The 13508-nt window shown below is 45.8% G+C and overlaps 2 protein-coding genes across 4 annotated transcripts; both read left to right on the top strand.

The window, feature by feature from the left end:
• Nucleotides 1–1235: 1235 nt before the first annotated feature.
• On the top strand, nucleotides 1236–2522 carry LOC105490360 (MAGE family member B4). Its single transcript, XM_011755883.2, has one exon. It carries the CDS (start codon nucleotides 1476–1478, stop codon nucleotides 2517–2519), a length of 1044 nt encoding a protein of 347 aa, XP_011754185.1. The 5' UTR covers nucleotides 1236–1475; the 3' UTR covers nucleotides 2520–2522.
• A 545-nt stretch (nucleotides 2523–3067) lies between these two features.
• On the top strand, nucleotides 3068–11498 carry LOC105490361 (MAGE family member B1). Of its 3 annotated transcripts, XM_011755885.2 has the most exons (3): nucleotides 3068–3146; nucleotides 5628–5730; nucleotides 9887–11498. In XM_011755885.2, the coding sequence occupies exon 3, from the start codon at nucleotides 9947–9949 to the stop codon at nucleotides 10988–10990; it is 1044 nt and encodes a 347-aa protein (XP_011754187.2). In that variant the 5' UTR covers nucleotides 3068–3146; nucleotides 5628–5730; nucleotides 9887–9946; the 3' UTR covers nucleotides 10991–11498. The 3 variants fall into 3 exon arrangements, with proteins under 3 accessions (XP_011754187.2, XP_011754186.2, XP_011754188.2); XM_011755884.2 differs by lacking the exons at nucleotides 3068–3146; nucleotides 5628–5730 and adding an exon at nucleotides 6490–6603 and having other exon boundaries at nucleotides 9887–11484; XM_011755886.2 differs by lacking the exons at nucleotides 3068–3146; nucleotides 5628–5730 and adding an exon at nucleotides 6616–6832 and having other exon boundaries at nucleotides 9887–11484.
• Nucleotides 11499–13508: the final 2010 nt, after the last annotated feature.

Raw genomic sequence — 13508 nt, 5'->3', positions numbered from 1 at the left:
TTGTACTGTTTCCATACTTTTGCCTTTTCCAGAATGTCATATAGATGGAATTATGCAATGTATAGACTTTTCAAATTGGCTTCTTTCACTCTGTGATATGTATCTAAGTTTCATCCATGTCTCTTTGTGGCGTGATAGTTCATTCCCTTTTAGTGCTGAATAATACTTTATTCTATTAATTTACCCACTCTCCTTCTGAAGGACATATTGGTTGCTTCCCAATTTGAGCAATTATGAATAAAGCTACTATAAAGGTTTGTGTGCAGGTTTTTTTTTTTTTTTTTTTTTTTTTTGTGGGCATACTGTTTTCAACTCATTTGGCTAAATAACAAGGAGCACACTTGCTGGATCATATGATAAGAGTATGCATAGCTTTGTAAGAAACTTACAAACTGTCTTCCAAAGTGGCTGTACCATTTTGCATGTCCACCAGCAATGACAGTGTGCTCCTGTTGCTCCACATCCTCATCCGTATTTGGGGTTATCAGTGTTTTTGATTTTGACCATTCTTATAGGTATGTAGTGGTATCACATTATTGTTTTAATTTGCAAGTCTCTAATGACCTGTGATGTTGACCATCATTTCATGTATGTATTGCCTTCCATATATATTATTTGTTGAGGTGCCTGCTTAGATCTTTTGCCCATTTTTCATAGGGTTGGTCAGTTCTTATTGTTCAGTTTTAAGAAATTTTTGTATGTTTTGGTTAACAGTCCCTTATAAGATATGTCTTTTGAAAATAATTTTTTCCCAACCTGGGAGTTATCTTATTCTCTTTGTACTATCCTTAGCAGAGCAGAAGTTTTAATTTAGCAAAGTCCAGGTAATCAATTTTTTTTTCTTAGATGCCCATCACATTTTATATCAGAACTAGAAAAGGTGAAATTCTTGTTCTGAAGTCGCAGTTATCAGTCAGCAGAAGAGACAGTCCACAACCTTGCATGGAGTCCAGATGAGGATCTTGAGTGCAAATCTGGGACCTAAAGAGAGAGTCCTAAATGCTTCTAGGCAGGGGTGGTGGGTTGAGGGGCCCCTGGACTTCGTTCATTTGGGTCCCAGAAAACTAAAGAGTCAATTTCACAACACCAATAGAGAGAGGCTCAGGCCCTGCCAAGAGCTGACATGATAATTTTAAAGGTAATCAGAGTGGATCCTCTCCAAGCTTGAACACAGAGATCCCAACTGCGAGGCTTGTTGTCACCCAGTCAGCCCCAGGCAGGGTTGGCAAGCTGCAGCCTAAGGCACATTGTAACTTCCTCAGCTGAGTTCTCAGGGGACAGAATGACTAAGAACAATAGCCCAGTGAATACTTAGAGCAGTGTTCTCAAGGAATCCTGCAGAGGCGGCTTCTGAAAAGCCAAGGTAGTATCTGCCTGCTGAAGGTGTTCTCAGGATTTCATTCACTCTTCTCCAGGATCCACATCACCTGCCCTTCTGCCTACACTCCTGCCTGCTGTGCCTAACCACAGCCATCATGCCTCGGGGTCAGAAGAGTAAGCTTCGTGCCCGTGAGAAACGCCAGCGGACCCGTGCTCAGACCCAGGATCTCAAGGTTGGTCAGGCTACTGCAGCAGAGAAAGAAGAGTCTCCTTCCTCTTCCTCATCTGTTTTGGGGGATACTCCCTCCAGCTCCCTTGCTTTGGGCATTCCCCAGAAGCCTCAGAGAGAGCCACGCACCACCCCTGCTGCTGCAGCTATGTCAGGCACTGGACCTGATGAAGGTGAAGAGAGCCAAGATGAGGAAAACGCAAGTTCCTCCCAGGCCTCAACATCCACTGAGAGATCACTCAAAGATCCTCTAACCAGGAAGACGAAGATGTTGGTGCAGTTCCTGCTGTACAAGTATAAAATGAAAGAGCCCACTACAAAGGCAGAAATGCTGAAGATCATCAGCAAAAAGTACAAGGAGCACTTCCCTGAGATCTTCAGGAAAGTCTCTCAGCGCACAGAGCTGGTCTTTGGCCTTGCCTTGAAGGAGGTCAACCCCACCACTCACTCCTACATCCTTGTCAGCATGCTAGGCCCCACCAATGATGGAAACCAGAGCAGTGCCTGGAGCCTTCCGAGAAACGGGCTTCTGATGCCTCTACTGAGTGTGATCTTCTTAAACGGCAACTGTGCCGGTGAAGAGGAAATCTGGGAATTCCTGAATATGTTGGGGATCTATGATGGAAAGAGGCACCTTATCTTTGGGGAACCCCGAAAGCTCATCACCCAAGATCTGGTGCAGGAAAAATATCTGGAATACCAACAGGTGCCCAACAGTGATCCCCCACGCTATCAATTCCTGTGGGGTCCAAGAGCTTATGCAGAAACCAGCAAGATGAAAGTCCTGGAGTTTTTGGCCAAGGTGAATGACACCACCCCCAATAACTTCCCACTCCTTTATGAAGAGGCTTTGAGAGATGAAGAAGAGAGAACCGGAGCCCGGCCCAGAGTTGCAGCCAGGCGTGGCACTACGGCCGTGACTAGTACGTATTCCAGGGCCACATCCAGCAGCTCTTCCCACCCCATGTGAGATCTAAGGCAAATTGTTCATTTTGTGGTTGAAAGACCTGTTGCTTTCTCTGTTCCTGTGATGCATGAATAACTTGTTGATTTATCTCTTTGTTGTATTTTCTAGTGATGTTTCTTAAAATAGAAAGTTTATTTAGATTCAGAATATAAGTTTAGAAATGGCATGCATCACACACTTATTGCTGTTTATCAGGTTGGTTTAGTAATAAGAATTTTGTTTTAGAAATACAAATAGAAAATCCTGAAATCATTTTTGTGATACAGAGCAAAATAACATGGCATGGGAGTAAGGTTATCCTTAGAAATTTATAATAACTTCACAGTAAAATAGGTAGAATCTGAAGATAGAAAGAGAAGAAAAGTAAAAGTTGCTTTATTCATGGTTTGTCTTACTCCGTTCAGTCTTTTTTTGTTCATAAATTTAAAAGTTACATACCTGGTTTGCTTAGATTATTCAAGAATGTGGAGGCCTGGGCCAAGGTCAATGACAGTGTCCCCATTGTCTTCCCTCCATTAAGAGAAGACTTGGAGAGATGAGGGAGAGAGAGCCAGAGATAGTGTTGCAACTGGGTCTGGCATGTTTCAGTGTGGTGTCCAGCAGTGTCTCCCACTCCTTGTGAAGTCTGAGGTATATTCTTTACTTTTGATTAACAAAACACTTAACCTTCTAATTAATGGAGGGCCAAAGGGGAGTTGGTGGGAACACTATATATAACATATTTGTATGTAAAATGATTTATCTTTTCTTTTTCCTGCTTTTCAGTGTCCTTTTTTTTAATTGTAGATTTATTTAGTTTCAGAATCTAAGTTTGTGAAAGGCATGAATCACTCATTTATTAAAATATAACAGGTTGAAGAGCGAGAATTTTTGCATTATGTAAAACAATTTAAAAATCTTTTAAGTCTTTTCCTGTGATCTAGAACAAGATAATATGGAATTGGAATATGAAATTTGTGAAAAGGAAATTACCTTGCAATAAAGTTGGTGGGACCATGAAGTAGAGAAAAAAAAAAGTAAAATGTGGTCAATTCTTGCTTTGTTTTGTTCTTTTTAGTTTTTCTTTGTAAAAGTGAAGTGTATGTACCCGGATTGGCTTAGCTTTTTCAGGAATGTGGGGGAAATTAAATAGCAATACATTTGACTTCCTGGTCACTTACACTTTAATCGTCCAAATATTAATTGAGCAGCTGTTCTTTGGAGGGCTCCTGGCTAGTACCGGATAAAACAAACAAACAAACAAACAAACAACAAAAAACCCCCAATCCCTGCCCATAGAATTTTAGAATCCAACAGCAGCTATCATATAATGAAGGTGATGAGATACTCCCTAAGACCTAAAGACAGGTGAAAAGAGGGGATAAGAAAGAAGGTGGGGGTGTTTCCAGCAGTGGAATCTAGTGTAAATGTCCTAAGCAAGGTAATTGAGACTTTGGGAAACCGACCATACTGCAATAGGAGGTAATTTTATGTCCCGGCCTAGTGCCTAGATGGGGTGCACTGAGCAGGGGTCACACACTCAAATGGTGGATCTCAGACTTCAGAGATGGAGACTGGAATGAAAAATTGCCTTTAACAGTTACTTTGAGATTGCGGAAAAACCAGAGGGAATCTTTGCCTAAAAGCAGGGATTGAAAGTGGCCGGTGCTCTTGTCCCAGTGCAAGTGAAGTGAATCCAGTACACAAACTAGGTGTTTTATGCAAGTAGTCCCCAGAGTGTTTCTGAGAAATAAAGGTGATACTCCTTTAAGACTGGAAACTCATAAGCCACTGGGCTAATACTCTGCTATCAGCTGGGCAGCCAGAACCCATTCCATTAAAACGAATTTTTTTCCTTTCATGTGTTTTTGCAAATTCTAAGGGAGATCTAGATTTTTGATGGTGGTAAAATGAATGAAAATAAGTGGTTTGGATGAAAGGCCAGAGTTGGTCTTTGAACCAAACCCTAGAAGGTTTGAGTTGCTTTCAGATGAGAAAGACAACTCCACACTCAAAATATGATTTAATACGGAAAAGTTATTTAGAGTTTCTTTGTAAGTTGCGTTTTGGACTGATTTGTTGTTCCATGTGTTAGAAAGTTGTATATTCTTTGTTATCTCTTGGACTTGAAAAAAATCAGCAGGGTGGATGATTTCTTCTGTACTTGAAATAATCACAGTAATAACAAGCATTGTTTAAAGTCTCAATGCACACCAGGGCTTTGCACACTTTCACCACATTCCACCAGTCTTACAAGACAAGGCTTGTCAAGCCCATTTCACAGATGCAGAGCCCCAGGCTCATAGAGTTTGGTAATGTGCCCAAGTTCACACAGCTAGTAAGTGATAAGGCTGGAACTAGACTGCTGGTCTGAATTCCTCTAGAGTTCACACTGTTCCACTCCTCCCAAACTGAAGCTTACTGTGAATTGCTTAATTCATTTTCTTCTACAACCCCAAAGTGTGTCTCAGGTAAGAAAGAAGAGGTCTCTGTACCCCAAACACTGGATTGAAATACATAACCAGAGCAAGAAGAATACCACAATAATTGACAGACGTGAGTTACAGAGAAAAAGAAACAATACTCGGTGACAATATGATCACCGACAGAAGCAAACTTAGATAGCTTCGAAAGATCAAAAGATTACAAAAATCATCTGGGTGCACCTTTTCTGTAGAAAGTAAATCTTTTAGAACTACCCTTTGGTTGGTGAAGTGAAGAAATAGATCAGCATGTTTTTTTCCCTGAGAGCACAACATCTGTCCGAGGCTCTCCACCTTCCGTTTCAGTTTCCTAGTGTCACATCACTTCTGGGACAGGGACCTCTTCTCTGCAAGGTTTGCAAAGAGGAAACTGGTCAAATTTTTGCAGGGATGTGACACTTCCCTGGAAGAATTTGATCAAGAGACAGAAGCCAACATGAGAACACTCATGAATGAATAGTGGGGAGAAACCACTCCAAAATGTAAGGGTTCATCCAGCCCCTCAGGAGAGTGAACTCAGTTCAGTAGACAGAGGAGTCCCAGGTTCTGATACATGTAAAGGCAAGGAGCATAAAAGAAGATTGATGGAAGGACCCAGCCAAAACTGTGGGGTTCTATGGAGTCCTTTCCTTACTATCTGTTATTGCAGGTTGCAAAAGGACTGTGATCATGAGGATCATCCAGAATTCCAACTCGAAATTCTCAGAAAACAGGACCTTGATGTGAGAGGAGCAGGTTCAGGTAAACAAAGGGTAAGTTACAGGTTTGCTCACTTGTCAAGGTGAGGACCTGAATGTGAACTAAGGATAGCACCCACACGGCCTCACAAAGTCCCCTCTGCTGTCAGCCCTAGGAAGCCTTGGCGGAGATGGCAGGCTGATTTCTGCCTGGAAAGTCTCAGGGACATGACTGGTTCCGTCTAATTGGGGCAGCCTCAGTTTTACAGAAGGAAGAGGCCGAGACCCTAACAAGAATCAACGTAGGACTCTTAAGTGTTAAGAGGGGACTCCACCAGCAGACGAGTCCCCAGAATTCATCCCCTGTTTTGAGGCATCACACACAGCTATCCGCCTAAGATGCTTCTCATTTCTGCCTGGAAGGTCTCAGGGAGGATGGGGAGCATGGGGCCGGAAGGGAGTCACTTCAGTTCTGCCCGGAGAGGAAACCAGAGTCAGATGAGGACTCTGACAGCTGATGAGAAGACCTCTCCCCAAAAAGGGACTTTCACAGAGCCCTGCCGCTGCTGTCAGGCCTGTGAGGCCCAGGCAGGGATGGCCTGTGTGGCTCGCTAAGATTTCCACCTTGGGGGCTGAGGGAGGTGGGGGTATTGTTTGGAAGCTGGCGGATTTGGGTCAGAAGGCGGAGTCATCCCAGGCTGCTAGATGAGCAGGGGTGAGGACCCCTAGTGGGGACGTAGGGAGTAGCAACGCTAGAACAGTTACGTCCGGTAGCGTTCTACCCCTTCTGTCAGCCCTGAGGCCACGGGCTGCCGGATGTGGCTCATCCTGACTTCCGCTTTGAAGGCGAGGACGCGAGCGCGGGAGCGAGCGAGCGTAAGGGCGCAGTGTCTGCCTGGCGGATTTGGGTCAAGAGGCGGAAGTTGTCCCAGGCTGCTAGATACTAAGGTGAGGAACCCTAGTGGGGACGAAGGGACCAGCGATGCTAGAACAGTGTCCTAGCGTCCTGCCTCTGTCGTCAGTCCTCAGAGACTCTTGCCGTCAGCCCTCAGAGGCCCTGGGCTGCCGGATGTGGCTCATCCTCACTTCCGCTTTGAAGGCGAGTACCCGAGCGAGCGTAAGGGTTGCCGCGTCGGGTCAGCCGAGGGTGAATTCTCAGGACTGGTTGGGAGTCAAGGTGAGGACCCTGAGTGTAAATTGAAGAGACCACACCCACCCGTAACAAAGAGGGCCCCACTAAGTCCCGCTTCTCCATTTGGTCCTGGGAGGCCTCAGGTAACCGGATGGGTAGCACCCTGACTGTCTCTTCAGTGACTCAGGGAGATGAGGGCTTTGGCCTAAGTCTTACAGACTCAGGTCAATAGAGGGAGGAGTCCTAAACCCTACTAGGAATCAGGGACAAAGTCCTGTGTGACAACTGAGGGAGTCACAGACTCCAGAACAGTGGGGTCCAAAAGCCCCGCTCCTGGGCTGTGCGTGGTGACTCACGCCTGTAATCCCCGCACTTTGGGAGGCCGAGGCGGGTGGATCACGAGGTCAGGAGATCAAGATCATCCTGGCTAACATGGTGAAACTCCGTCTCTACTAAAAATACAAAAAATTATTGGGGCATGGTGGCGGGTGCCTGTAGTCCCAGCTACTTGGGAGGCTGAGGCAGGAGAATGGCGTGAACCCGGTAGGCGGAGCTTGCAGTGAGCTGAGATTGCGCCACTGCACCCCAGCCTGGGCGACAGAGCGAGACTCCGTCTCAAAAAAAAAAAAAAAAAAAAGTCCCACTCCTGCTGTCGGCACGCACGGGCCCCAGTCAGCCATGGTGGGATGTGGCCCACTATGACTGTAAACTTAGGTCCAAGGAGTATGAGAACTTTTGTCTACGGGGCATGGTCTCAGGACCAGTCCATGGGTGGAGTCCCAGAAAGAGTGACGAGTGTAGGTGGAGACACTGAGTGAGGAAATGGCGGCTACTCAATACACAAGTGAGACAGCTGCGCCTGATGCTGTCCCTGGGAATCCCAGGCCAGAGCTGGCAGGCTCAAGTACTCCCTGGCTTCTGCCTTGGTGGTCTTAGGGAGAGGAGGGCCTTGGCTTAAGACCTTGCTGCCCCAGTTCAGTAGAGAGATAGGAGTCATATGCCAAGACAGGTGTTAAGGTACAGTTTCTGTATGAGGAATGAGGTAACCGTGTAGTCCAGAACAGGCAGGAACACACAGTCTTACCTTGGCGTTCATTCCTGAGAAGCCAGGGTTAGAACTCTCAAGTTGAGATGCCTCTCATTTCCTTCAGGGACTGTTTCAGGTACATAATGGCTTTGGTTTAACATGAAAGCCCTTATTTAGTACAGGGAGGAGGCCCAGTTCCTAAAAGATGGTGATACTGAGGGAGTGTGAGGGGACCCCCTCCAAGAAAGAGGTAACACACAAAGAGCCCTATCCCCACTGAGACCTGGGAGATCCAGGTATGGTGATATGATGAGTCTCACTCACTTCTTCCTAGAGCATCTCAGGGAAGTGAGGAACTTCATCAAAGGGGGCAGCCTTATGTTAGCAGCTAGAGGATTCCCGGGTAATTCCAGGAGTCAAGAAGAAGACCCTGAGAACTGGGGGGACCACTCATCCCATAACAGTGAAAGAAACACGGAATTCCTTCCTGATTTTCATCCTTGGGAGATGATGGACAGTTGTAGCCAGATGGGAAAAGTTTCACTTCTTCCTCAAGGAGTTGGGGGTGGGGGGCTTTGTATGACTGGATAGGCGTTAGATCAAGACAGAGAAGACACTGAAGGAGGAATGAGATGAGCATTGACCTAGAGAGTGGGGCTTCACCAAGTTCCACCCCCTCTCAGCTCTGGGAAACCCCAGGCAGAAGTAACCAGATGTGTCATCCCCTCAAGACTAGCCCTGGGTACTCAGAGAGGTGAAGGCTTTTGTTTGAGGTTGGAAGAATCAAGCAGGCTTAGAGAGGAGCTCAGACTTTGCTTGAGTGAAGACTAAAGAGAACAACGACCCCAGAACAGTGGAGCCCCATAGAGGACGGGGTGACTGGATGTGATTCAGGCTTTCTTTCATCTTGGGACTCAGGCAATGAGAATCTTAATCTGATGTAAAGGGCCTCAGGTCAGTAGAGAGGATTTCCAGGTTGTGCCAGGACTCATAGAGAGGACTTGAGGGAACTCCCACCTCATCAGTGGGGATCCCTCAGAGTCACTCTGTATGTCATCCCTAGGAAGCCCTGAGCATAAATGTCAGAAGTGCCCCTAAATTCCTCTTCAGGAATAACGGAAATGAAGGTCTTAGTCGGATGGGTTAGCAGGAGGGGTAGGAGGCATTTTAGGCCCGCCCAGGAGTCAAACTGGAGACCTTGAGTGAGGACCATGAGTGGGACTACACATCGCAGGGCTTCAACCTGCCAGCCACAGCTTTGAGCCTCTGGAGAATATGGGCGATGTGACCAGATACAGCCACCCTCATTTCCTCTATTGGGTCTCAGGCAGATGTAGGCCTTACTATGAGTAAAGGTCCTCAGGTGTAGAGAGAACAGAGCCCTAGGCCCTTCTGGGAGTGAAAGTATGGATGTGGACTGAAGGTACCATTCCCCCAAGCCCCCAACCACCATCCCAAATAGAGGAAAAACAACGATGCTAGTCCTGTCTCTGCACTTAGCTCTCAAAGGCCTTCGCCAAGGGTTGCCAGGCTGAGACTTCTTTATTTCTTTGCATTACGTCTAAGGGAGGTGACAGCTTTGGTCTGAAGATGCAGCACCAGTTAGCAGAAGAGAGGTTCCCAGACCTTAGATATAGATGAGATGAGGACTCTGAATGAAGATTGAGGTCCAACTAGCCCAGGACAGAGAGTTCCACAGAACTGTCAGCACTGCCACCCCGCCCAGCCCCCGGCAAGGATGGTGGGCTGAAGCAGTGCCTCATTTTTCTTTGGTGGATTCCAGAGAGCTTTGAAGTGTCAGCTTCAGAGCAGCACAGGAAGGAGGTCCCAGCCCCTTCCAAGAGTAGATATGAAGATCCTGTATATAAATTGAGAGGGCCCTTGAACACAGAGGTAGTCTACACTGCCAACCTCTGCTGTCACCCAGTCAGTCCCAGGCAGGATTGGCAACAAGAGCCTAGTGGGTTCTTAGAGCAGTGCCCTCAAAAAAACCAGCAGAAGTGGCTCTCTAAAAGCCAAGGTGGTACCTCCCTACTGCAAGTGCTCACATAATCTCATTCTCTCTCCTTCAGGCCCCACATCTCCTGCCCTTCTGCCCACACTCCTGCCTGTTTTGCCTGACCACAGCCATCATGCCTCGGGGTCATAAGAGTAAGCTCCGTGCTCGTGAGAAACGCCGCAAGGCACGAGAGGAGACCCAGGGTCTCAAGGTTGCTGAGGCCACTGCAGCAGAGAAAGAGGAGTGCCCCTCCTCCTCTCCTGTTTTGGGGGATACTCCCGCAAGCTCCCTTGCTGCTGGCATCCCCCAGAAGCCTCAGGGAGCTTCACCCACCACCACTGCTGCTGCGGCTGTGTCATGCACCGAATCTGATGAAGGTGCCAAAGGCCAAGGTGAGGAAAATGCAAGTTCCTCCCAGGGCACAACATCCACTGAGAAGTCAGTCAAAGATCCTGTAGCCTGGGAAGCAGGAATGCTGATGCATTTCATGCTACATAAGTATAAAATGAGAGAGCCCATTATGAAGGCAGATATGCTGAAGTTTGTTGATGAAAAGTATAAGGATCACTTCCCTGAGATCCTCAATAGAGCCTCTCACCGCTTGGAGCTGGTCTTTGGCCTTGATTTGAAGGAAGACAACCCTAGTGGCCACACCTACACCCTCGTCAGCAAGCTAAACCTCACCAATGATGGAAACCTGAGCAATGATTGGGACTTTCCCAGGAATGGGCTTCTGATGCCTCTCCTGGGTGTGATCTTCTTAAATGGCAACTCTGCCACCGAGGAAGAGATCTGGAAATTCATGAATATGTTGGGAGCCTATGATGGAGAGGAGCACTTAATCTATGGGGAACCCCGGAAGTTCATCACCCAAGATCTGGTGAAGGAAAAATATCTGAAGTACAAGCGGGTGCCCAACAGTGATCCCCCACGCTATCAATTCCTGTGGGGTCCAAGAGCCTACACTGAAACCACCAAGATGAAAGTCCTCGAGTTTCTGGCCAAGGTGAATGGTACCACTCCCCGTGACTTCCCATCCCATTATGAAGAGGCTTTGAGAGATGAGGAAGAGAGAGCCCGAGTCCGATCCAGTGTTAGAGCCAGGCGTCGCACTACTGCCGCAAGTTTTAGAGGGCGTTCTAGAGCCGCATTCAGCAACTCCTCCCAACCCATGTGAGAATTAAGGCAGATTGTTCACTTTGTTTTTGTGGCAAGATGCCAACCTTTTAAAGTAGAAGCCAAGATAGGGCTAGAGAGATCATAACATATATCTTCTTTGTGTTCCTGTTAAACATTAGTATCTTTCAAGTGTTTTTCTTTTAATAGAACGTTTATTTAGAGTTGGGATCTATGTCTATGAGCGACATGGATCACACATTTATTGGTGCCGCCAGCTTTAAGCATAAGAGTTTTGATATTCTGTAATACATTTTTGAAATCCTTGAATCTTTTTTGGGTTCAAGAAGAAGAAAGTATAGTTTTAGAATAGAGATTTTCTCAGAAATGTGTGAAAGAACCTCACACAACATAATTGGAGTCTTAAAATAGAGGAAGAGTAAGCAAAGCATGTCAAGTTTTTGTTTTCTGCATTCATTCACTTTTGTTTTTGTAAAATCCAAAGATACATACCTGGTTGTCTTTAACCTTTTCAAGAATGCAGATAAAATAAATTGTAATAAATTATATTCTTTGTTCAGTGGCTCATTTATTCTCACCATAAATTGAGCATTTGCTCCTTGTAAGGCTCTGTGATAGTAGTGATTGTACTAAGTTAGAGAAGACCCTTCCCCTGCACACAGATTTTTAGTCTAAGGAGTTATTATTTAAGGAAGGTGGTGAGATACACTCTAACATGTACAGATTTTTTTTAATAAAAAATTACTCCCTAAAAAAAGAAAAAAAAGTGAGGATGGTGGGAGAAGGTTCAGACAAGAGCAGTCAAGTGTTAATTTCCTTAGCCAAGGCACTTTGTGGTGTGGGACAATGCAAGTCCCTCATTGGGAGGTCATTTTAAGTTAGCTCCACGGTGAACTGGTTGAGGTGATAATCATAAGAAGGTGCCACACCCTCAGATCATGAGCCTTAAAGTTGAGAGATTAAGCTTGGAAAGGGAAACTGCCCTTAACAGTTACTTCGGGATTGTGGGTAAAGCAGAGAGAACCTGTGTCTAGGGTAGGAGTTGAAGAATACAGTGCTCTCATCCCAGGGCAGTCAAACACAGGGCACAAACTAGTTGTTTTATGCACGTTGTCTCCAGAGAGGGTTTGAGAAATAAAGGTTACACTTCCTTGAGGTGAGATGCCAAGAAACCACTTAGCTAACACTCTTTTCCCTGAGCTTGTGCAGCCAGAGCCTACTCCATTAATTAGGTCTTCTTTTGTATAATTTGGCAAAACTCCAAGGTAGGGCTAGATCTCATTGGTGATGAAATAAGTGAAAATAAGAATTTTTTTGTAGGAAGGGAATCTCAGAGGGAGGGGAGTTGTTGGTCCTTGACATAAACTCTATAAGCTTTGAGTTGAATTCTGATGAAGTCCCTGCTCCTGTATTAAATAACATACTCTCCCATGGGGAGAATTTACGTAGCGTTACTTGCTTAGCAACATTTTGACTTATTTGGTTGTTTTTTAGAGTACTGCATGTTCTCTGACAATTCCTGGACAAAACAAAAATTTTCCAGAGATGAGAGTAGTTTTCTTGGTATGAATATAATCATAGTAATAACTGCCATTCATTAAAGAGCCAGTATTTGCCAGTCACTTTGCCAGATGCCTTACATACATTTCATGTGTTCCACAATCCTACAAGATGGGGCTTATCAAATTAGGAGATGAAAAACTTGCAACATCCTCAAGTTCACACGGCTGGTAAGTGACAGGGCTGGGACAAAACCCCCAGTCTGAATGTTTCCAGAGCCCTCACTGTCCTGCTTCTCGCAATCTGAGGCCAAACTGTCTCTTAATTCTCACTATTCCACAATATCTCTCAAATGATAACAAGTGCCCTGTGGCCAAAGTACTAAAAGCAGGCCTTTCAGTGAAAGGAAAGGCAAAATGAGAAACAGAGTTTTGAACTGTGGGGTTCATTGCCCTGGGGTTCTCCCGCCTCTAGCCCACAGGTTCCTCTAGAGCTGACTCTGCTCTGGGCCCAGCACATAAGTCTAGTCCAGTGCTTTCCCACATTACAGTGCCCTTCCCCGGGGTCTTCCTCAGTGTGCCCCCCTGTCCAAACTGGAACTGACCTGCTGGTCAGCTTCACTGTGTCTTTCTCTGCAGCCTGCACCTGCTCCCAGAGGAACAGCCCAGACTCACTTGCACTTTCCCTAACACAGAGGGTTCTAACTGCTTGGAGGTCCCACCCCTCACCACAGATGCCCTTTGACAGCAACAGCCCCTTTCGTGTAATTGTTCACTTCAAATAGTGAAGCCTAGACACCTCTTCATGTCTCTGGATGCTGCCACTACACTGTGAAAGTGTTTTCAAATCTACTAGTGAGAAGAGTTTGATTTAGCACAGAATCTACTGTTTCTTGATTTATAACCCTGAGGCTAGAAAAGAGGCTTTTTAAAACCACCCTGATATTTGCAGTAGGATTTTAATAGAGTATTTTATTTGAGACAGGCCACTGAACACATACACCAATGAGTGAATTTACCTAGGTGGTCAACATCCAAAGCTTGCCTCTTAAGTGGTAG

Source organism: Macaca nemestrina, chromosome X, assembly GCF_043159975.1.
Source record: "Macaca nemestrina isolate mMacNem1 chromosome X, mMacNem.hap1, whole genome shotgun sequence".
NCBI lineage: Eukaryota > Metazoa > Chordata > Mammalia > Primates > Cercopithecidae > Macaca > Macaca nemestrina.
The sequence above is the reverse complement of the archived record's forward strand: the minus strand, read 5'-3'. Positions and strand labels throughout refer to the sequence as shown.